The sequence below is a fragment of the Seriola dumerili genome, unplaced genomic scaffold, assembly GCF_002260705.1.
Source record: "Seriola dumerili isolate Sdu_G_001 unplaced genomic scaffold, Sdu_1.0 BDQW01000138.1, whole genome shotgun sequence".
Lineage (NCBI taxonomy): Eukaryota > Metazoa > Chordata > Actinopteri > Carangiformes > Carangidae > Seriola > Seriola dumerili.
Window position 1 is genome coordinate 16,335,527 of NW_019174393.1, and position 25,003 is coordinate 16,360,529.

Genomic DNA, 25,003 nt, shown 5'->3' on the forward strand with positions numbered 1-25,003 from the left:
GCACAATATACAACAGCATTGTACATCTTGGCTCAATCATGCAAAAGAGGTGATGAGATCTGAATTTGTCCAAAAGTAAGATGAAAAATTCATCCTGACCGAATACCTGAGATACTAAAGGGGGTAGAGGTGTTGTGTTGGGAGCTTTCTGTTAAAAACCTGCCGCCTCTTGTCTTTCTTTGTAAGAACAGCCTTTTAAAAAGATGAAATCCAACCTGAGGAAGAGATGAATCTCTTACACGGAGAATAAGCCACTGATGGCAGGAGGCTAATTAAACTGCAGCCAAGCATTCGTAAAATTATTTTAGAAAGAGTACGCCAGATTTTCAAACTGAGAACAAGTCTTTATTGAACATTCATAGCGGGTACTGAATGGGCCGTGTGGACCCTTCGGTGCTGACGTTTATCAGACCGTGGAAAGCTTCAGTTCAAGTAACATCACGGAAATAAAACCTCAACAAAACTGGGTTTTTTTTTATGACAGCAGTGATATACATTGTAAGCCACAGTAAGGTAAGAACTACAACTGTGTACGATTGTCCTGGAACCAGCTTCAGAACTGGCAAACAGGGAAAGTTCCTGTGCATTTTGTTATGCTGTCCTAGAGGTATACAGCTACACGTTAGCATACACATGCTATTGCGTGCCGTTTGATAAAAAACAGAAAAACCATAAGCTCTTACAACAACTTGTTAAAATGTTCTGTCCTGTAAGAACCTTCCTGTAGTGTGGGTACGAAATACTTCGGATAATCTCGTCTTGCTTCTTTCTGCCTTACAGCACTGTTTTCAAGAAACACATTCAACATCGATACTGCTTACTGGTGGCTTTACTTTCAACCCAGTGTTGTTCAACAGGAGTCATTAAGAAACAGAAACGTGGTTCCTTGTTTCTGAGACTTCTGGGAAAACCGTGTTATAAACTGTTATGAAGTAGGCCGTTGATTAATTCATCCTGATATGACAACATTAAAAAATGAAAATGGATATATAGAGACCCAATTTTCTACAAATATACAAGCTTCAAATAAAGAAAAAAAAAACTACTGTCATACAGCAAGGGAAAAAAATGTCTAATACAAGTTATATATATTTATATATATACTAAAACAAACACTGGATTGCAGAAGACTTGTAAGGCAGAATCCCCCAACAACCCACTCACAGACAATGAGTATCAGTGTACCATAAAATAAAGATTATTTACAGAGCATATACAATTGTCCAAAAAGACCATGTTTGTAATCCAAAAACATGCACATAATACACTATTTCATTTGAAATATCTATTTGTTTCATGTACATAGATCCACAAAGGATCTATAAATGCTGTCCACTTTGGCTGGACGTGTTCGAGACACGCAACGGCATCGGAGAACAAGTGAAATGAATAAATCTGGGGTATGGATGTTCTACCAAAAGGCACCAGAACTAAAAGCCAATTATAATGAGAGCAATCCAAAAGGTTTAAGTAAAAAGAATTATCCTGGTGCAATTTTTATCTGATTAAAATTTTTAGATAATAAAATGTTAGGAAATTTAAATATGTTTAATTTTTGGGTATGAGTGTACAACAACAGAGTAAATTAAAATTATATAAATACTAATCAATCCACGGAGCTTAATGACTTGTGAACAAGACAGACGACGTGACCAGTGTGCTCTGCTTCAAGTGCTCACAAACATACTATCTGAAGATTAACCATGACTATTTAAAGATACACCTTTGTACAGATAAACTGAAATTTAAAAAGAAGCAAAATTTTTTTTAGCTTGGTTTACAGTCTTGCACACATGGGTCACATCCTCTGAATGTTAATGTAGGTATCAGTTCTGTAGCTAGCTTCTCTGTTACAAACAGCATGATGAAGTGTGTGGTATTGTTTACCATCCAGCTTCTTCCAAGTCACTACTCTTTAAAGGATTCCTTTGACATTTTGGGGAGAAAAACCTTATTCAACTTGTTGCTGAGATGTAAATGAAAAAATTGGTACCACTCTTATGTCTGTTAAATATGAAGCTAGCGCCTGGAGACAGTTAGCTAAAATGTGGGAAGACAGTCAGCCTGGCTCAACCAAGTAGCAGCTCTAAAACTTAGTAACTTAAACTTTCAGTAACTGAAATATCTCATTAGTCTAATTTGTATGAAAACCTAAATGCAAAAATGTCAGAGTTAGATAGCTGTTAATGCTTCCAGTCTTTATGCCAAGCTAATTTCATATATAGCATACAGACATGACAGCGCTAACAGTCCCTCAAAAAGTCACCTCCCAAAATTTCAAACTATTTTTTTAGCTGAATAGCTAAATGTTAAAAATGTTAAATGACTTTTTGGAGAGAGAGCATTTTTTCATTCCAAGATATAGTTTAACACAAGTTGAAAATATTTTACTTTTACTTAAAATCTTGGGATCTTGAATAGATTTTAAATAATTTCCAGTTTGGCTCTGTTGGTTGAATTTAATTCATTTTGGAAATGTCCAATTACATTTTCTAAACTGAATACGTTTTTATACATGTAGCCTATACTTAGATGTACAGCCTTATCAAGTGCCTTTTAAATTATTCCAGCAGGTGTATATACTGTGTGTTGAAATGGTCATTCAACTTCATACAACCTGAATGGCAAAGAGCCGTATGAGGTCAAGTAAGATATTATATACAACACTAATTTTTTTTCAGTAGATACACTTAATTATGTACATTCATACTTTGCATGTTCAGATCCCTCTGTGACAGTAATACTGAAAGCATCGCCTCGCTTCGTGTACACAGCCAGGATGAAAACAGCCAGCAAGGAAGGTCCTTGAGAGTGTGGAGCTGGGGAAGCTCTAGAATGAAACCGATCGACTAAACCTGTACGTGCATGTAGACTTTGGCAAAGCTTCTGATTGTTAACATGAGGCACAGCAGCAAATTAAACCAAAATGTCCTGAATAAAACTTCTGCATGATTGAATTAAGTCACTGATTAACTGCTGCTTGATTAATTTCAGGTATTTTTCATGGGTAGTAGCTTAAAAGAATATATATATATGTATATGTGTGTGTGTGTGTGTGTGTCTGTGTGTGTGTGTGTGTGTTTGCATGTGCATGAGATGTAATGTTAGAGGTGCTCTTTGTTTCACGGAGGACGACACACTCCACCTCCAACTGTCTCCTTCAAGTGCACAGGGGACTGAGGGACTCGCATTGTCTTTCCAGCCCTGCGAATTGCAGTTCACAGATCTGCTTCAGGTGAGGGCTACACAGTATGTGTTTGTACTGTCTCTTCATAGCTGGAAATACTCGCATTCATGATGGTCATCATAACAATGATGATGATGATTTCAGGATGTCTTGGTGGCACGTTAAACCAGAGTGGGTTTCCCCCTCTCTGGGTTTTGATTCTCTTATTTCTGTTGTGTCACATCAAGAACTTTACAGCAACAAAAAAATATGAACTGAGCTTAAAAGAAAATTCCCTCCAGTGATTTTCTGTGGGGGGAAAAACTGAAGATGTCTTAACCCAGTGCAGCACGTCATGTCCTTAGGTTGAGGTTTTATGATTGATGTTTAATGAAGGGAAGGGAACCTCTGATGTGGGAAGAGGCAATTGGAGAACAGACTTGATGGTGGTGGTGGTGGTGGTGGGGTTGCTGCACTCTTTACTGTGAATCTGAGGAGGGAAGCTTTAGTGACCATCGTGGGAGCCCGAGGGGTTGTGAACCCAGTCGAGGACGATGAGTGACAAGCTGCCAATCATGAAGATGATTCCCACGACCAGGAAGATGGTCGCCTGAAGAGAGAGAGTACAGAGAATTCAGACAGAGGAGGGGATTAAATGTGGTTGGATGTGTGATGATGCACAGCAGGTGTCTGTTGAAATTACACAGGAGTCACATTTTGAGTGAGAAAAATGATACAGTGAGAAAGCTGTTGAGTGTGTGTGTGTGTGTGTGTGTGTGTGTGTGTGTGTGTGTGTGTGTGTGTGTGTGTGTGTGTTCCCGGATACTTACCCCGATCTTCTGCGGGGAGCGGAATGGCAGTGATTTTACCAGGCGGAGGTAAAAGGCAGCAGGTAGAATAAAGATGAGCATGGTGGCCGCAGAAGAACCTGCAACAAAAACCAGAAGGAAGATTTGACTAATCAGAAACAAAAAAAAAACATTTCAAACCTGCACTTCAAAGACATTTATGAAGTTTCCTACACTTTAAATCACTTCAAATATTTCAATTTCAAATATTAGACAGAGTTAAAACTATGAATACAGACAAAACCAACTTTGTTTTTTGAGATTCTGATGTGTGCAGGCCAATAATTTGTGTAACAGCGTTATCTAGGTTGTATACACAAGTCATAAAAGTATGACGCCAACGCGTTATTTACATAATAGGCAAAGTAAATACTTGCCTACTAACTTGACTGCTTCACGTGGCAGTCACATCCTTTTAAAATACTGATAATAGTGCTGCATCTTGCATATAGTGTGCAGTATTTCACATGTTGCAAACATAAACATATCTCACAAATATTGTATAGGGCACCATCAGCAATCCTAACACACAACGCATGAATGTATCTTAGTGGAAGTTGATGACTGGATGATCAAAGTTTGATTCATTACTGTTGTATTTTACCTGTTGCAGCTATGTTGATCTCAGACTTTACAACCATGCTCTCTCTTTGACATCCCAACAAATATAAATATTTATTGCCAAAATGTTATTTCTAATCTTATTTGGTACAATGCTTCCACTCCCCGAGGTTTGGGCAAGTTAAGACTATTTTCCTGCTCAACTACAACTGATACAGTGTAATACATTTTGATTTCTGAGGTGTGGTTTTTGCAGGAAGGCTGTTTCTGAAGGCGACTTCCCTAAATATGAGTTCTCTCTGTGTTTGTGTGTGTTGGCATCACGATTGTGAGTGTTTATATCCAGTGGTCACAAACAGCTCACGCGACCGCACAGCTGACACAACCCGACACTTTAAGCTCCTGTACTTCCAACTTCTTTACTTAATGAAACGACCCCTGAACTTAAGGTGCTAATCAGTCCTTAACTGCCTCGCTCCCTCTTTTATTAACTCGTATTTCTCCACATGGTTTTCTCTGGGATTTTTCTCATGTTCTGCATTTTTATCCCCTTTAAACCAAAACTTCCTTTCCAAAGAGTAGCGTTTTGAGTCTTGCGTGAAAAAGCGGAAATGTTATCATCATGACGCTTGTAATGGTATTCAGTGCCTGGACTCACCAATGAAACCGAAGATGTCTCTGATGGTAGGGACGAAGATCACCAGCATGTTGTTGAAGGCCAGGATTGCGGCGGCGATCAGCATGTGGCGAGTCCAGCTGAACTCTCGACCGCTGAACAACAACGTGGTGATGGAGGAGCGGATCTGGGAAAAACACAAAGTACTGACATTTAGATCTTTGGCTTGATCACACAGAACCAGACAAATCTGTTTATTGATATTATAACAAAGTTGTAAAAAGTTCTGATTGAGAACGAGGGAATTATCATAGCGTTTACGACTTGTGACCACAAAAGTACCAGTTTAGTTGAATTGAAATAAAAATAATATTACATTCAATTCCAGCACTTAATTTTACTGACTTCACACTGGATTATAATGAAATATGTGGTCAATGCAACAAATCAACAACAACAGTCTAGTTTGTGTGTCTGCTGGCCTGTGTCTGATTCCCACACTTGGCCACTGACTGATGTGTGTCAAGTGCTACGAGGCAAGTGTTTGTGTTTTTGTGAGACTGTGTGTGTGTGTGTGTGTGTGTGTCTGTGTGTGTGTGTATGTGAGTGTCTGTGTGTGAGAGAGTGGGAAACTTTGGAGATCCAAGCTAAGACGCCTGGTGCTGCTGAGCCACAGACAGCCTGTTCAAGCCTCCAGTGGGTGAAAGGTTGTGGGTATCAGGTGAAACCTGAGGCACCGACTGCTCGCAGGCCACAGGGGGAAAGGTTACGAGGGGCGGTGCTTACGGCGCCCATTCAAAAAGGCAGGGGATTATCTCCTGCAGCGCAATGGCACCATGGGATTGCATCAGCCGGTAGTGAGAGGAGGGCGGACTCGCCTGCAGGGGGGGAGGTGTGTCTTTACGCGAAGCTGCTATTGTCACTTGTAGTGGACTTTCTTTTCTGCAAGCTTGTCTTCCCTCCTCTGTTGACTTACTAGTCCAACATTAAGCCAACACATTTAATTACAGCTGTGGCAGACAGTTTGTGGAGAATGATATACAAGTTACCAGAAGAGTTTCAGAGAAGGTAACTTTTTTATTTAGTTTACCTGAGAAGGAAGAGACATGTGCAATCTTTTTCTATTTAAGAGCCGCTGCTGGCAGAACACCACATGCCTTCTTTGTATCCTTTCAAGTCTGACTTAAGTACAAGATTTATATCCAGTTAGCATGGCACAGTGGAGGAAAAAAAAAAATCACATTAACTGGATTTTCTGCGCTGTCAGATTGAACCAAGTGACCTCCATCACGACTGTCAGGAGGCACCAGGATGACGCCTGACCTTTAATGTCCTCTGCCAAAAAAGTGTCACCACTTTAGCCAAAACTCATTTCATGTGGGAGATAATAATGACGATAATTTAAGCGCATCTCTCCTGAAATTCCACGAGCGAGCCCCCACCCTCCTGCCCTCTCCCTCCCACCAACTGTTGCATAATTAGGCTGAAAACTAGAGCCTGGATGTGGCATTTCTCCCCAAGGCTCCAAACTATTCAGCACCTGGCTGCTACCTGGCGCAAAGCCTTTGGAGTTCACTATGTGATATTTGCACACTTTCTATACATACACACACACACACACACACACACACACACACACACACACACACACACACACACACACACACACACACACACACAGACTAGTGGACAGACTAGTTGTAGGCAGTCGAATCTGGAACCAGCCAGTTAACAAAAAACAAGGGAGTAAGATCTTAGCTACAGGAGCTAGTCCAAGCTCAGATCACAACAAACCATGTGCATTTGCGCCTGTTTACTGAAAACAAAAGTTGTGTTTTACCCAAGTCAAGATTTGCACATACAGTATGAAAGTGATAGAGAAAAAAGTGGCAGACATGTGTCAGAGCTGTTAAAAGTCAATGTTTTCCCCCTTGAACCTGTCATTTCTACATAAACCCATTTGCTTTTTTTCTCTTTTACAACCATGTTTGAATTTTCACAGATGCTGAGTGTGAACTGAGAGTGTATGCAGCAGGGTAAAAGTCCCTTTTCAAGTAAAAATATCAACAGGAAAGACGTATCGGAGTGTTCTCAACTGCACGGGCACTGAACCATCACTTGAAACTAGAGAGCCAATCACGGCCTTTTTGACTGGAAAAAACAAACAGATGAACAGACTGTGCTTTACTACAACCCAAACAAATGCTCCGCAGCCTTTCAGTTCCACAGCCAACAGGCACATGGACATATCAAACCTGATCATCCTGACAAACAGCCGATTTTGACTAAAGTTTCATTAGGTAAAACAGAAACTGTGATGCCACTTCAGAGATCTATTACCTTTCATGAGAGCAATTTTTATGATGCATTATTAACATTAAGCCATAAATTACATTACAATCTTAAAGGCAACATTTAACCTTCAGAAATCACAGTTAGTTGTTTGAACATCTGTAAAACCATTAAAACGTTCTAAACTTGTCCAAATGGCAGTCACAGGTTTAAGCTAACTGTACAGGTTTAAGCTAACGACAGTGTGGTGAATAATGCTGCTAACAGTATGCAAGCTAACAGATAACAGCTAACTAGCTAATGTAAACTTATATTGCTGTGTTTGAAATTGTGTTGTAGTTACAGTGCTTTAATGTTCTATATTAGAAAAGAATAGACAGTTTTTTTTTTATATAAGAGAAAAAAAATCATAGCAAACAGAAAATGTTTAGTGGCATTAGCTAACCTGCAGATATTCCTGAACAGTGATATATTCATTATCAAAGCCTTTGAAACAGTCGGATAAAAAGTCCAAAAACAACTTTTTAAATAAAGAAAAACCAATTAGTAACTTGTGAGGCTTTAGAGGCACGCAATGAAGTTAGTGCTACACAAAGTCCCTATTAAAGTTCACTACATGTTGGTAACATGTAAAGGTGATTTTAATCAGTTCATTTGTAGCGCTCTCCCATGGTTTCAATAACCAGCTGGAGCCTGAGAACTGGGGCATGTTTGACTCCACATAAAGCCCTTTCATTATGTACTGGATCCAGCCAAAGCCCTGTGTGATCTGGCCTCTGTTAGCATCTATCCTTCACGTGACTGCACCCCCCCTCCACCCCACCCCACCCTACACACACACACACACACACACACAGGTATATACTCTTTCACATCTAAACACGTGTCTCCAAAGGCACGGCCCCACACACATATTCTCTCCTCTCTCATATAGTACTTCCCCACTGGCGCGAAGGACAGTCACAGACAAAGCTAATGTTAATCTCTAGCTGAAGGTCGGCAGCATTTTTCTGCAAAATGAAGGTCAGGAGGATTCAAGGCAAGATTCTCAAATGTCAAATGGAAACTTGGCACAGCAATGTGTGACTAAGTAGTTCTTTTGATCCGATGCCTCACATGCATCCAAGTTAGTCAATCTTTCGACCGTGCTGCAGCAACGATGGTTTAATTTACTGCAGGAGTAGCGATGGTCAGTTAATTAAACATTCCCAGCTCTGCACAAATGCGCATTTCTGATTCAGAAAATCATGCACAGGTCAACTTTTTTTTCTCCCAATTCCCAAACAGCATCAGCAGAGCCATTCATACTACTGCCTCTCTGCAGCTAGTGCTTATCACCAAAACTGACACACTGGCACACAGGCTACGGCTACGCCTTTTAACAGGAATCCAGGCAGGCCGAAACCAAAGCAAAATTAATTGGCTTAACATATTTAAAAGCTGACTGAGGAGCATGAACACTAAGGTTTGTGCTGCATTCAGCTGCCATAGGATTCAAACCCCTCACCCTGACTTGCTCGTTTCACTAAGCTACAGTTCACCACAGCTGGTTAGTGCTGTCACATCTGGGGCTTGTCTTCTGTCCTTATCAATTTTTTATCTCCTTTGTTCTCATAGTCCTCCTCCCTCTCACTCTCATTTTACAGCCTTATCCTTCTCTGTTTCTCTGTACCAAGACGTATTTATTGTGAGCGCCGTTCAAAGTGGTTTAGGTTTGTGGCAGACAACAAGAAGAAAACACACACATATAATTGCATGTTTGCAGTTAACCACATTAGACATGATCACAAATCACCGCAATGTCTGAGTTTGTCATTTGATTCATGTGAAGGAAAACCACCAGTGTCTGCTCACTGACTGACTGCTATAAATGTGGCTGTCACAACGCTAAATTATGGAATAAATATGTCCCCTGATGGAAATATTATGGCCATCATCAGCCAATAATTAGACTCTCCTCACTATCTTTGATCCAGAAGCAGATTTCTAAACATGATCCATCACTAACACAACGACTGTGCACCCCTGGCAGAGGTTTGTGTTTCTGTCTCCCTCCACCCTCCCCTGCCTCAGTGAAGCTAGTGGTCAGGGTGAGGGTTTTTCCACTGTCCTCTCTGAGCCTGTAAACTTCCACTGCAGAGAGAGGGGGATCCTCTCTCACATTCCCTGCGACAGAAAAAACAGCAGTGTCTGCTAAAGGAGGGGTGTGTGTGTGTGTGTGTGTGTGTGTGTGTGTGTGTGTTTTAGTCAGAGGTATGGGTTGAGAACAGGAACATCATGTGTGAGAATGCATCAGCTAAATAAAAAACATGACAGAATTTGGTTTGTGTGTCGGTGTGGAGACACACATTGTGAGACAGTGGATATGTAAGAGTACAGTATAAATGTGTGTGTGTGTGTGTGTGTGTGTGTGTGTGTGTGTGTGTGTGTGTGTGTGTGTGTGAGAGTGTGTGGTGTCTAACTGTGTTACCATGACATGCTGCATCATTCTCTGTCAGCACTTTCCTCTCACTCAATATCAACAAAGCTGCTGCCATCTGGTGGCAGCTGACTGTAACTACAGCCACTTCAGAAACGAGTCAAAAATAAGCAGCTGCTTGTCTTTGCATTAAACCAAGTGTGTGTGTGTGTGTGTGTGTGTGTGTGTGTGTGTGTGTGTGTGTGCGTGTGTGTGTGTGTGTGTGTGTGTGTGCATGCGCACATGGAAACTAAAGTGGGGCAAGAAACTTCCTCTGGCCTGCAGCCATTTTTGTTCTCCTCATGTCAGATAAGGGCCAAACTAAAATTAGCCTGTGACCATATATGGGGAGGGAAGTGAGAACAGTGTGTGTGTGTATACGTATGTGTAAATGAATGTGACTGAGATGATAAGTTTTGGTAACTGGCCATCACACACACACACTGACCTTTGGCCCCATCTTGGGAGAAAAATGGGGAATGGACACAAAAAGTAAAACAGGCTTCACTGTGAAAGCGTGTGTGTGCATGTGTGTGTTGGTGTAATTAAGAGGTGTGGCTGTTTACGACCTCAGCCTGTGCGATTTGGGATTTGAGATGACGATACAAGGAAAGTGCCAAACTGAACAGTGTGTTCCTTTTTTACCAAACTGCCAGGAAAAAACAGCTGCATCCAGAAAATGACAAAAAAGAAAAAAAGAAAAAAAGACGCTGAGTTTGCAGCAACACACAGAGTGTCGTCTGTGTGCAGAATGACACGGAGCGGCAGCAGCAGTGTTTGACTGAATGAATGGAAATGGTTTTACAAGTAGCTGCTTAGGGGCAGGCAGCAGCCAGATATTTCAAATTACAAGGGCGGTGAATGTTTGTGTGTTACTGAGTAACGTGTTTGTGCACTCTGACGTAAATCAAATTATATCAGCACTTAAACAAGGCTACATTTAATAAAGCTGAGAGGGATGAAAGTAAAAAAAAAAATAAGAACATTAGTGCAAAAGCAGTAAAAAAAAAAAAAGAAAAAAAAAAAGAAGCCCTGTCGATGTTTGGCAATAATGAAACAGTTTCTGCTTTCCAAACTCAACTATAGTGCCTACTTGTCCATGGAGGACACTTGCTGACAGAGACAGACTGTGTGTTGTACGATGTACTTACAGGGAACAGCACAATGGGGACAGTCAGAGTGACGGCAGTGAGAACAGCCAAGCGCACCAGCAGCAACATGGTGTCGAACTTATAAACCTTGGTGAAGGTGTGGAGCAACTCTGCTTCCACGTTGTCTGAGAAACACAGGAAAAAAAAGACACATCAATGGTTTGAAACAATTTGTGAACAAAGGATAAGAGAAGCTAACAGACGAGGTGGAAAGAAACTAAAATACATAGAAACATTGTACTTGTAATTCCGCTACATTTATCTGGCATTTTGTTCGGTGTTGGTGTTTCAGTGTCGGGTCACTGGATCAAAACGACTCGTCTGTGGGCGGTTTTCTACCACTGGGTAAAGTGAAGCCATTTAATGCGCAGGTGCCATGTTGACCAACACAAGGTCAACCTTTTTCCGATCTTTTTCCACCTCTTAGAAAAAAGCCGTGTTTAGTTGTGGCTCTTTGTCACATTTCAGATGTTTGTGAGTTGTTATCAGGTGCATCAGTGAGAGATTTCCACTTCACTGTACGTTCAGACCGAAAGCGGCCAGAGTGAAATAATTTCGCTCCGGCGAGGACGCTGCTGAAGTTTTGTGGACGCTCTGACGTGAGATGACGTAGATGAAATAGACAGCTTAATGCTTGGTCTTGAGAACTTTATTTAAAGGGCAAAGCGAACAGACATGTTTGTTCTAGTTGCACGTTTGCATGTATCGTTTTCTTTTTTAAATTTAAGCGCCTGTAAGCAAAGTTAGTTATCAATATCTCCTCCGTTGTGCTTGGGAACAAAAGTTTGATGGGAACCAAAGTTTACACGGCGTGTTCTCCAGATTTCTCCCGTCCACTTCTACATTCTGATCGGTTGCTGCTGCCTTGTCACTTTGAGGTTCTCGCTGCTTTCGTTAAACTTTTCAGGTGGTTTCAATTAAATAACCGCTGTAGTGTCAAATAAGTACAAGTGCACATTAATCACTTCACACTGATCTTCTGCCCCTTTGAAGGAGCTGACTGAGTTTCAGCCATTGTGTTTTTTTTGTCTATGATTACAGTTGACCGTTACTGCTGGTGTGTATCTTCACTCTTACCATAAAAGGTGAGGTAGCCAAACAGCGCCGACAGCATGTACATGATAAGCATGGCCAAGATGGACAGGTTGGAAACGTTCTGCATCTTTTTCCTGCTGCGACTGAAGAAACAACACACACACATACACACACACACTTTTAGAGGGTTTACGCTCAAATAAATAAATTGGATAATGTGCAGTGAGTCAGTTGGACACAAACAAAAACATTTTGCGTTCATTGTGTAACGCCCTGCACTCCCCTGTTCTTTTGAAATGTTCTGAACTTGGCTCTTATTATAAAGACAAAATGTCATTACTTAATAAGCGTGGTTTCATGATAAGTGAACATACACTTCAATGACTCCTTAAATCATAGAGACATTTTTAATAATACAAAAATAATAAAATAAAAAATTCAGTCCATGTGCCTTTATGTGTGTGTATATCTCTAAATGTGCCTGGCTCCATAGAGAGAAAATGGTTTTCATCTGGATGAACTGACCCTCAAAGTTTGTTTTAGAAGAAGAAGAAGCGCACTTACTCTTTCAGCTCACTGTAGATGGGCAGGACTTCAGGGTGGCAGACGAAGGCGAAGGCCAGGATTGGCACAGTGTATGCCGTCTGTGGAAAGAAGATAAGAATGCACAGAAACACACTCAGTTATGCAGGAAAAGACAATCACGGCGCAGTTAGACTAAATAAAAATATACTACCTATATATGTAACTATGTGATGTCTGTCAGAAATATCTTCTTTAAATTTTAATATATATATTATTTAAGTGCTGTGCCTCAGAGGATATAGAAAAAAAAACCCTTTCCTTTACATCAGTTCGAGATATGAAACATGTTGGGATATTATGATCTATCAGGTTCAGCTCCACCACTGTTGGTTTTGGTTGTAACTTGTTTGCTTGTTGGTTGGATGGACTGTCATGCATATGCTGTGAGAAAGATCACAATCAAAGGATCACTGACTGACAACGAAACGCCACGTCACGCCACGCCACGGCACGCCAAACATAACAAGACTATCACTGCGGCGTGACAGTGGACGGCTGGTTAGTAACACTTAATCCTGAATATTTTATTCCTGTCACACAGGCACGTTACTGCATGTGCATGTCAGCTACTGTCGGTTGTAATCCTCACGTACGTTCAAATGCAGTTTTGAACAAAAGAGCGAAAAGTGTTTGATTAGTCAGGAATAGCTTTTCTCTGAAGTTGGCATCGGTGCGTCAGTGTCATCAGGGATTAGACAAACGGTCGTTGTAGATGTTGCGGAGATACGCTCGGGCACCTTTAATAAAACGTTTCCACTCTGACTTACAACTCCCAAATATCACAAAAGAAGCAGGTGGACAGTGAAGTGCAGTAGACAAACTCTTGGTGAATCTAGTTAACATAACTAACACTGTGTCCCTGTGTCAAGATAAAGCTGTTTGCTGCGTTCTTCCTGATTCATCATGATCATACAGGCGCAGACAAATCCCTGGACTCACAGGAGCCAGAACACACCCTGACGAGCCACGCCTTTACCAACCGCTTCTTTGCAAAATACTTGGCATTCTGTCTCTGTCAGATTTGAAGATTGTAAAACGCATTCCTGTGTGAAAGCCACACGAATAAATGCATTTTGTACAAACATGGATGTTTCATATGAATGAATATTGTGTTTCTCCTTTTGCACTTGTTTTTTTTTTTGTTAAGTGTGGGGAACGTTTGTGCTGAATTTCACAAGCTGGACGAACGTTTTAGGGTCGGGAGAGTTTTGTCGGCCACCTCCGACCATGCCGTACCTGTGAGTTGAAGACAAAGTATTTGGGTGTGCACATCTCCTCGTCGTCGGGGTGGGGCTCAAAGTGGACACTGGTGGAGTGGTGAGCGTCGTGGCTGCCCAGCACCGCCGGGGTGACGTCGGCTCGGGAGAAATCCATTTGTGCCGAGCGGTTTTGTAGATTGTACAGCCCCGGCATATCTGAGCCGTTCACGCTGAGGTTGGACGAGTGGTGGTAAAAGAAAGGAAGAGGGCAGGGCAGCTGGGTCTTCTTGTAGATCATCTGGAAAATAACAGCATTAAGTCACATTATGTTCTTCTAAGTGAGTGGTTCTCTACCTGGTGGGTGGGCCGCAAAGGTGTTGCAAGTGGGCCGGCAAATCATTTGAAAAACAGTAAAATTTTGGGGGAAAAAAATTTAATTGCAAAAAATAATTATAGACAATGTAAATTATAAATAAATAATAAATAAATAAATGATCCTTAACAGCATTAACAACCTTAAAGAACTCCTTTCAGTTCAGACCACTTTGTATACTTGTATTATTACAGAGTTCGACGTTGATGACCAACGTTTTTGAGATTTTCAAATGGGCCATGAGTTGGAAAAGGTTGGGAACCAGTGTTCTGAGCGCTGCACATAAAAATAAATGAAACAAAAGGAAAACAGTAAAGCTGCACCACCAAAACAATGAGCTGGAAGATGCTAACATGTTCCACAGAGCTGACACAGGTCAGAGCTGGGTCATAATTCTCTGTGGGTTCATCACTACAAGCGACCGCTTTCACATTACACATAGTCTACTCAATTGTTGTTAATATAAAAATATGAATTAAAGCAGCTTTAATCCATATCTTTAGCATATGTGTGGCTGTGGGACAGTGGTTCCCAACCTGTAGGCCGAGGCCCACCGCTGGGCTGCGAAGGTATTGCAAGTGGGCCGACAAATCATTTTGCAAAACAGTACAATTTTGGTGAAATGGTATAATTTTAAAGAATAAAAATAAAACTATAAATAATGTTTCTAAATGTTTTAAAATTAAATGATCTGTAAAACATTAAAAATGTTCCTTTCATTGTTATTTTTTCATATTAGCCATGAACTTATCTTAGACTTGTTTTCTATCTCAGTCTGACGTCTTGCTAAAAGATTACATCCATGGCAAAAACTGAGGATCAGGTTGGATAGCTCGTTAGCAACAGGAAGAATTAAAAAGAACAGTGTAAAGACACAGATGGTTGATCAACAAGCGATCTCTCCCGTGTCAAACACAAAAGAAAAACGGAGCCTCCTCTGCTTTCAGTTCAATCTTTGAATGTTCAATTAACGCTCTGAGAAGGCGTAACCCCGCCTCCTTATTTTCACAGGGGTTGGATGTGTGCCGCCAACAGACACACGGCGCTCCCATTAGAGGAGTTGTGAGGGGCCCTTCTTTGTGCATGAATTGTGTGTATTTTGCTCACGCCATTACAAGGCTGAACTTACCACACCCAGGAAGAAGACCATGCAAGTAAGGGAGAAACCGCTGGTGTAGCCCAGGTAGCCTAAAGAGAAGAAAACATCAGTAACTGAAACACACACACACACACACACACACACACACACACACTGCAGCAACGACAACAGATACAGTTGCAGACGCTATAGTTTGCTGGTCTGCATTCTGTCAAATCACATGTCTATTTTAGAATATAGGTCACGTCCTGTTCCAGGCTGAGCTGCAGTGTGAATGAAGCCTTTAAGATCTGTATGTACCAGCGACCAAACCTAACACCCAGGAATACAGAGCTAACGCTCATCACTGCTGTTGTCACTTATTACATTAAAATCAGCTCAGACACACAGTTTTGACCTCATTTGCCTTTTTATGTCTAATTGTCTTAATAACATAATGCGGTCAGCTGAGGAGGATCTGACTACCGCGTTCATAGATCACATGTGATCTGACAGCAGGCTTAATAGAGAGTGTTACGTTACTGTAACTCCTAATTGCTGGAGCTGAGTAAGGGCTCAGCTAGTGTTACATGACTTGTGGTTTACAGACAGCTGCAAGAGCACGGACGCACCGAGAGATCTAGCACCAGGCGGCAGGAAGTGAACATCAGATCCTCAATATACAGTAGTGATATTAGAAGTGCAGTGGTGTAGAGACATCACACACACACACACACACACACACACATATTTATGAAGTCCTTACCCAGATTTTTAAGGAGAGACAAAGGCAGAATGATCCCGATCGACACAAACACCACCAGGTAGTTTCCGTTCATGTACCATTCCCTGTAAAACACGGCACACAGGTTCAAATCATACTTACAGTACACACACACACACACACGAACATAAGAGTGCGCCTTCATGTTCAAAAGCATGCAAACACATACACACACACACTCACCCAGAGTTTTCTTCTAAACCCAAGAAGGCCCGGATCACTTCAGGCAGCTCATACTTCACGATAAAGAGGTAGCTGGACATGGCTGCAGGAGGACAACAAGGAAGAAATCCTCATTTGAAATGCAACAAACAAGTTGAAGTCGTTGTATTTTAATTCGGAAAACTGCATTTTAGAAATCTGCACTACAGTATTAATCTGTGAACACACTGACGTGCTGTCTAACCTCCAATGTTTTGCATGATTATCGATCCAAATGCTGCCATTTTCCCAGGCCAACCAAACGCTCTCTCGCCCAGCTTTTCATAGATGAGGGATCCTGCCAGAACACACAAGACGATGGAGAATTAGTCATGAAAAGTTAAGGCTTCACAATGAGGAAGAACAAGATACAGTAGAACAATCAGGTGCATTTTGTTCCTCCTTGAACAGAAATCTACTTAATCTCTTAATGCTGCCTGCCTTTCCCATAATGCCTCTAGAGAAGGGTGAGGACCTTTAGTTGTCAGTACATCAAATTAAATATCATACCTAAAATTATTACTTGTACATAACCTGTATTTCTGGTGTATGAACACTACTATCTAAAAAAATTTATGCCAGGTCTTTATTGATTGATGTTCCATATTTCTCAGAACGACACCTAGGTGGTTAAACCAGTACAGTAAGTTCTTTATGTAATAATAATAATAATGATGATGTAGAATTTCAAATAGGGAAAAAAATCTTTAAAAAAGTCTTTCTGTAAATTTCCACCAGGAGCATGATGGGAAATAATCTAAAAGGAATTTAGGGTTGACCCTGCAAGGTCCCCAGTCTTCACAAAATCTTACAGTGTGACTTATGACACATTGTCTTTAGATGTGAGAGGGAGTCAGACCTCAGTCTTTTCTAGTCTTTAGTCTTTTAAAGTCTTCTAGTGTGTGATCAGTATTAGGTGAAATACCAACCTCCTTCTTTTGCCGTCATGAGGAGAAGATGCACAGAGTACAAGGAGAGGATCGCCACAGCGACGAGGAGGACTCTGCAAAGAGAAGGAAAGCAAAGGTCAGAGCTGAGTGCAAGATGGTGACGCATAACAATTACAGTGAGACAAAGAAATGTTGTGTTCGGTGTCAACTATGGGTTTTTTTTTTTACGTAGGTAATGGGGAGTGAAAAAGAGTAGTGGAAAGACGGGAGAGAAAGTTGTAGTCCATAAAACTTTGATGTGTTTGCTTTGGCTTAGTCTTTGACATATTGAACATCACAGTATCTGTGACACACTGCAGCTGCTCAGACGTGTTTGTCGTTTAGTTGTTTGGGGGATTTCTCTCAGGAGAGGCTGCGAGCTGTCAACTCGACTTCACCATGGCTCTAACATGACCAGTACAGTGCTACGTCAATGCTACGTCAATGCATCTCGTCCGCTGCATTCTTCAGATGACACATTGTGTCTCAACAGGGAAATACTGGATGTACAAAGAGCGCAGCATTACTTTTATGGCTTCCTGCAATAATCCCGCCCTGCTCATTGTGATTTTTAGCAACAGGATGGAAGAGGTTTAGGAGGATAGGAGCGGTGTGTGTTATCTAAACTGGCACAAGAGGGCAGGAGTCTATTATTCCCTTTCTGCTATCATTCTGCAGCAGCTACAGAAATGTTTCCCTTAGCTGTCTTTTTCTCTGTGGCACTGCAAGCTCATGGGGTGGACACGCAGCAGGGGCATGGACAGTGGACAGAGTGGGGTAGGACTGAGGGGTGTAAGGTGACAGCGGGGTGTCGGATGTTGGAAGTCACCCATGAATGCTGATAATGCATATGCACGGGACAGAATGAGCCGGGAGACAGACGGCAGAGGGACTGAGGGCACAGGGTAAAGGAGTTCAAATATTTCTGCTCTTTTTTTTCCAGCTGGTAATGTGATAATTAAAAAAGAAAGAGAGTTTTAAATACGTTTGTTGCTACCTGTCCGACCTGCACAGCACAGCACAGCACAGCACAGCACAGCACAGCACGCTGTTCGGTTTCGTTGTCGTGCAGTCGTGCTACTTACGTAAAGAGAATAATGCCGGTGTTCGCCATGGCGAAGGACAGGCCCAGGATCCCGCTGCCCATGATGGCGTTGCTCAAGTTGAAGACAGACATCCCGAAGGAGGCGTGGCCGGGATGCTGCTCAGACAGAGAAGACAGAGGGATGAGGAACATTTAACCTTGATGACATATTTAAAGTCAGTATTGCAGCTATTTTCCCCGCATTAGATCAAGAGAGGAAACATTTGGCAGAGTGCAGCAAAACCACACAAGACTTAAAATGCCATAAGAACCCACAAGTTGTAATTCAAGGAAAAATACACCCTCATGTTCTCCGGCACTGTTAGCTACCAGTAGTTAAGTGCATTTCCAGTAGTTATTAAATTTAATTGACAGCTCCGATTCTCCCTCAACTTCTACGTCAACTGCCAACATTTCCCAGAATGCCAGAATTCAGAGAGAGAGGCCCAAATCTGCCACACTCAACTGAGCTGTAGCTGCTTGAATTACACGGACATGACGTCACATTTTTGAGATTTTTCCATGTGAAGAAGAAACTTAGATTAAATAACTACCTGGAATAAAAAGATGAAATATGAAAAGTAATATGACCAGCATGATAAATTATATTGGACTTTTTTTTCTGATTTTCTAGTATCTTAGTATCAAACATCCTCTAAGGAATCGCATTATGCTCAATGGAAGGGCACCCACAGATGTTTTCTAGGATGTTTCTTGCAAAGTCAGTGACCTATAACATCAATGTCTGCATAATCAACACATTGGCTTGCACAACTTCCTTCATGTTAAACACTCTTTCTGCATGTCTTTGATGTTAAACCAACAAAACCAAGGCTCGGTGAAGCCATTAGATAACAGCTTACAGTTGTTTTCTGTTTTTATTTTGGTAATTTACTCTTAAAATCTGCAGATAAGTGTTATCAGAATAAAGCTTTTACGCTGACTGATAGACACTGGCGACATTAGCGTTGCGACTTGGGAATCCTCTTACATATTCTTCATGGTATTCTTCGTATTTCTTCTTCTTCATCATCCCATTTGACAGGAACTTCTGGCTCTCTGCGTCATCGTTATCATCCATGAACTGGCTGCACGGAACCAAGAAGAAAAAAAAAAGACATTAGCATTAGCATTAGCATACACAGTAGGCAGTTCTCTTTATATACAGTATGTATTTCAACTTTGTGTGCGCAGAGTGCAAAGCAACACCAAATGACGCCATCCTTTAGTGCCAACTCATTTGGAGAACGAAATAAAAGCCTTGACATCACGGTTGCTGCTGACCTGTTGATGGTGGCCTTCTCAGAGTCGATGGGCTCTGTGTAGCGGTCGTCCAGGCTGTCGGTGCTGTCGTCGTCAGCCTCCGTGGAGACTTTCCTTAGCTCCATACGATCCATGACTCCAGGCATGGTGGTTTACAGCAAGATGAGAGTTTTCAAGATTTCAGGGTTAGACGTTCTAAAGGTCGGCGATAGGTTTCTCCCTCAATCTCTGCTAGACCTTGTTACCTATAAGAAACAAAGAGAGGAAACGTTGAAGTGTCAGTGACTAAGACGCTGTTGAAGATTCAGATTTCAGTTTATCAGCAACAGCAGACAGGTCCAGGTCTTAAAAACTCACTAACACTGGAGTTCACTACAGGATTGCCAATTTGCATCTGAGTACAGGCCTGGAGACGCATACAGTCTGTCCTCAACAGGCCTTTTTGTCTTCATGACGAATATTTAAGAGTGAGATGGGGCCCTCTGCCAAGTAAACCAGCCCGTCTCATTTCCTGGAACTGAGAGTCTGTTTGTTATGTTACCTTGAAGAGCCAAGCTGAGATATGATGCAGCCATGGCAGCTCCCACATCAGGGCTGAAGTCCTGTCAGTTTTATTGCTATTTCCATTTTACAGCAGCTTCATTTGTGGTCAAGGTTATAGTAGTTTTTGATTTTTCATAGTTTTTATTTTCATTTAGTTTTGACTTTTTGTTTTAAAAATTCAATTTAGTTTTAATTAGCTTTTCAAGCAGGTTTACTAGTAAGTTTCTGAGTTTCAGTGTTAGTTTTAGTTTTTTTTGTAATATGTGGTATTTGCCAAGGCCAGATTAAAAAAAGGTAAGAAAAAGTATTGTGTAATATTGTGTATAAAAACTCAACAAAACATCAAACCATTTCATCTACATGAACCAAATCAAAATGAACTCATCAGTGAATTGGACTGTCCAGGCCTAGTCATAGGTGCTGCAGTTGCAGTTAATTAACAATAAAATACTTAACATCATTGTTACAGTGAATGTTTTAGAGACTTAGAGTGCACATGTACTGGTCGCACACTGAGAGCCAGTCAGCTGTGAGATACTGCTTCATCTGCACAGCTAAAGATCTGGAAGATAGCTTTCAAATCCACCAAAATACTATTATTATGTATGAAATAAACTGACAAAGACGAAAACTAAAGACATTCTCTCTACAATCTTAGTATATTTTACTTAGTTTTGTAAACACACAATACAGTTTCAGTTAGTGATGTTTTTTTTTGTTTTTTTTTATAAAAAGCCTTGTTTTTATATTTATTTCAGTCAACAAAAATATTTTTTCATATCTATTTTTTCATTATTTTGTTAGTTTTAGTTGATAATAACCTTGTTTGTGGTGTTAACAACTTGTAATTTTTTGATACAAAATAAAGCAAATACTAAATTATGTCTCACTTGGGTGTATTACAGTGTTGACGTATGTAGAGTATGCTGGCTGGAGTTAAGTCAACAAACCTTGAAACCAGGTCAAGGATGTAAAGGGTTCATAAAGCCACCAGACCGCCAACATCAACAGGCTGTCTTGTTCATGGTTGAGCCAGTTTACTCAGTCCCACCCATGACCATTCAAGAAAAAAGCCAACAGCACCGCACAGGGATCTGCAGCATTCATCATTAAGTTATGTAAGGAGGAGATGTAAGGCAGTGACCGAAGCCTGTATGATTACAAATGCTACTAAGAGTCAAATTATTTACAGGACTGTTACTGTCGCACAAAGACTCCATTGATTGGGCCGAAGGGAAAGATCCCAAGTGTTACTCCCTGACAAACAACCAACCATGGCAACAAGTACACAATCACAACAAAAGAGAACAGTAAAGAGCAGTAAAGAAACCAGTAGCTCTGAAATTCTCTTTTGTTTTAAAGTAATTACAAAAGTAATTAGGTTGTGGCAATCCTGTGCAATGTGGCCAAAACACAATTTAACATTATAGTGCAAAGTCAAAGTAACAGTTCCACATTTTGGTTAATATACTTATTGACTTTCTCGCCAAGTAAAGAAGAAGGATACCATTCTCGATCCCATCCATTCAGCATGACACTGGAGCCAGTGACAGTTAGCTTAGCTTAGTTTATCGTAAAGACTGGAAACAAGGGGAACAGCTGGCCTGACTATATCCAAAGGTGCTGTTCCCCTTGTTTCCAGTCTTTATGTGAAGCTAAGCTAACCGGCAGCTGGCTGTAACCTTATGTTCATCCTACAGACTTGAAAGTGGTGTCAATCTTCTCAGTTAACTCTTGGCAATAAAGCAAACGTGTATTTCCCAAAATGTTAAGCTATTAAGACAAGTCATTTTATGTTATAATGGTTTAAATATATGTACTTGACACTCTGCATATTAGCATGTTGGTGTGCTAAGATTTGAAATGTAATAAGTAAGCACGTTAACACACGCATTAGGAGATGCCAATGTTTAGCATGTTAGCGTTGTGCTAATGTGCACATGGTTTAGATCAGGGACTGTATATAAGATTCAAGGGCTTACGGTCTGTGACTAGATCAAACTTCCTGCCATATACATATGGACGTAGCCTCTCACAAGCCTACACAAGCTTGTGCAGCACACAGGTACCATCTCTAATTGCTGGTCCTGCACTAGTCCTGGTCATAAACCTACAGGACTCCAGCAAACATCTACTATCACCTTGGTTGGTGCGTCCTTGTCACTATGCTAGGGCAACAGCTCTAGCTAGCTCTTAGACCATGGAATGCCTGTTTCTGCTCTGATGCTCTGATTTGTCTTTTCGGGTCAGACGTCGCAGTGCCTCTGACGGTGTTGCAAACTCTGACATGAATCTACTACTGTAACCGACAAGTCCCGGGAAGCTTCTCACTCACCGTTCTGGATTCAGTGTCAGTCCACATTCTGAGTCTCCTTGTGACGGCGTGCAGGTGCTTATCGTGCGTTATCAGGTCAACTGAGATGTTCTCCACATCTCCAATACCTGGGAGTGTATTTGCTATTTCTTGCTGGTATTGATCACTGGCTGACGACATGCTGAATATCTGTCTCTTGTATCTGTATATCTGTATATGTTTTCTAGGAATGTAGTCCCCCCCCCCCCCACACACACACACAAACACACACACTTTGGGAGTACCACCACTGGGTTTAACAAGGGGGGTGGAGCCTTCAACACTTTCTACAATATACATGTCTATCACTTCTTTTATCTGTTTCTCTGCAGCCTCCTGGAGGTTGTAAGGGATGTGACTGAGTGGCTGCGCCACAGGTTTCACTTTTAGGTGTATATACTGTATATGCTGGTCTGCTTGTTTTCCCACTCCCTTAAACATATCTGGGAACTGCTGCTGGTCGCAGCTGGTAAAGGTGGAACTCATTTATATGCATGTTGGGTAGTTGAAACTTTAACAATGCATAATTTTGTTGGTTGTATTGGTTGTATATGTAAATCTTGTAAATCTGCATATCTTGTTCTGCAAAGTAACTACTTGATACAGGTATTGTATTTGAGTAAATGTACTTTAAAAATCAGCTGGTACAAATTACCTTTGGACGCTTGTTAATTAAAAGACCGTCTCCAATGAAGGAAATTGTTGGGCAGCAGGATCTTTGCATCTCAATGTGTGAATTGTTTACAGCCCACAGGCAACAATGCCCCCACACAGAGCATCCCATTTTGCGAATCAGATGCAAATAATGTCCGAGGTGTTAAAACTCTCCATCATGACGCCACCTGGCTAAAACAGTTTGACCCACAGGACAGGGCTGTCTTTTAAATAATGTTGTTGTCACTGATGGGCTGCTGCTCCCTCTGTGATCTTCCTCTTCGGAAATAGGCCGCTTTAAAATCCTCCATATCTTGGAGCCAGCGGAGATTAAGCGTCTACATTACCGTTAACAACCACATCACACACACCGGTACACCTAATCTCTCAGTGTCGCTCTCTGCTGTGAGGCGAGAGAGAGAGGGAGGACGTTTTTCACTTCTTGTTGCCAAGAGGATTAACCTGTCTAAGTGGGTTAACTTTATATACCAGAATGCAATGCCACTGTTGTTACAACCATCATAATATTTGAGAGCACTTGTTTGGCAGTGTGCCACGCAGCATGCAGGGCTGGCTCTGTAGTAACAAAGTTGTATAGCATGACAGACTGCCGTTTGTACCTACAGTTAATGTGCGTTATGTCCATTTTGATTTACAATTTATCACTGGAAGTTGCTTTTAATTTAATCTGCCCAAACAGAAGAAACACATTTGCACCTTGCGACTGCTGAGTCCTTTTACGCACTGGATGAAACCCACATACATGAATGCTACATGCTAACAAAACAGCTGGAAAGTGACCAATGATACTGCAGAGACGAGAGAGAGGATGCTTGTACTGTACATTCGGATCTCATTCTGTCCTAAGGGTGCCCCGGCATGCCTTCACACTAGTGTTAAAACGAACAGCTGTTCATTTTAATGCTCAGTGTGAGCAGGGCCACACAAACATTAGCACACAATAATAGCCAGACTTTCATAGCTTCTGCAGGATTACACAAACTAAGGTAAAACTTTTTTTTTTTCAAGGTTTTGATAGATGATTAGCAGTAAAAACAAAAAAAGAAATCAAGAGGGCAAAAGTCCTGTCACTGATTTAAAAGCAGAAGCAAGCATGCAAATGTACACATGGTGAGATTAGAAAACAGGAAAATGCAAAGAAAGGGTATCAGTAATCACACTTCCTGTTGCTACAAGTTTCACAAAATAATCTTTAAGAGCAAACAGCTGACTGGTGTTCTGAGTCAACAAGTGTCCGACGAAGAATTCACATACATTCAGTTCCACTGATTTGCTCTGACTCTCAAAACTTATGCACAAGGTTTCAAAATAAAACAACATTTTCAAAACAGAAACATAAGATCCTGTATCCAACAGATCATTTTAAAACCTAAAGTCTTCACTCTGAAAACACTCCAGCTCATACATCCTCCACACAAACAAACTCTTGCATCAGCCACCACCCAAAAATTCCTTCCAACGGGGGCAAACGTAACAGATGAAGAAAAGGGTGAAATCCAGAAAGTTTGCAGAAGAGACCGCTTGACAACAAAATATTGTGGCGTGTTGCTGTTTTTCGTAAATCTGCGTCTGAATGTTGGCAGCCGTATTTTCATGCATAGTATAAACCACAACTTTCAGGAAAGGTAACATACTCACTTACTGAACAGTTTCCTTAAAGAGGTTCCCTTTTTTTTTTTTTTCTTCTTTAAGAAACGTATGGGTGAGGAGCTGCAGCTCTTTTGTAACTCAGGTGAATACGCAGGCTCTTAAAAGGGAGGAGGGAGGGCCTCTATCGACCAATGAGCAGACAGACACAGTTCACTCAGG

The 25,003-nt window shown here is 41.2% G+C and overlaps 1 protein-coding gene across 4 annotated transcripts in view; it reads right to left on the reverse strand.

The window, feature by feature from the left end:
- Positions 1-323: 323 nt before the first annotated feature.
- Positions 324-25,003, reverse strand: part of slc38a4 (solute carrier family 38 member 4) — a 35,152-nt gene continuing 10,472 nt past the window's right edge. The window contains exons 1-16 of one of the 4 annotated variants that reach the window (XM_022749206.1): positions 24,837-24,907; positions 19,645-19,868; positions 19,352-19,448; positions 18,362-18,477; positions 17,277-17,350; positions 16,553-16,645; positions 16,330-16,411; positions 16,129-16,211; positions 15,414-15,472; positions 13,949-14,209; positions 12,692-12,771; positions 12,170-12,270; positions 11,093-11,217; positions 5,234-5,378; positions 3,997-4,094; positions 324-3,776 (exon numbers count right to left, since the gene is read on the reverse strand). In XM_022749206.1, the coding sequence (XP_022604927.1) occupies positions 3,672-3,776; positions 3,997-4,094; positions 5,234-5,378; positions 11,093-11,217; positions 12,170-12,270; positions 12,692-12,771; positions 13,949-14,209; positions 15,414-15,472; positions 16,129-16,211; positions 16,330-16,411; positions 16,553-16,645; positions 17,277-17,350; positions 18,362-18,477; positions 19,352-19,448; positions 19,645-19,769 (1,644 nt within the window). In that variant the 5' untranslated portion in view covers positions 19,770-19,868; positions 24,837-24,907 and the 3' untranslated portion in view covers positions 324-3,671. Of the gene's footprint in view, positions 3,777-3,996; positions 4,095-5,233; positions 5,379-11,092; positions 11,218-12,169; positions 12,271-12,691; positions 12,772-13,948; positions 14,210-15,413; positions 15,473-16,128; positions 16,212-16,329; positions 16,412-16,552; positions 16,646-17,276; positions 17,351-18,361; positions 18,478-19,351; positions 19,449-19,644; positions 19,869-19,980; positions 20,067-24,832; positions 24,908-25,003 lie in introns of those variants that run through there. The other 3 variants (XM_022749203.1, XM_022749205.1, XM_022749204.1) reach the window with 3 other exon arrangements.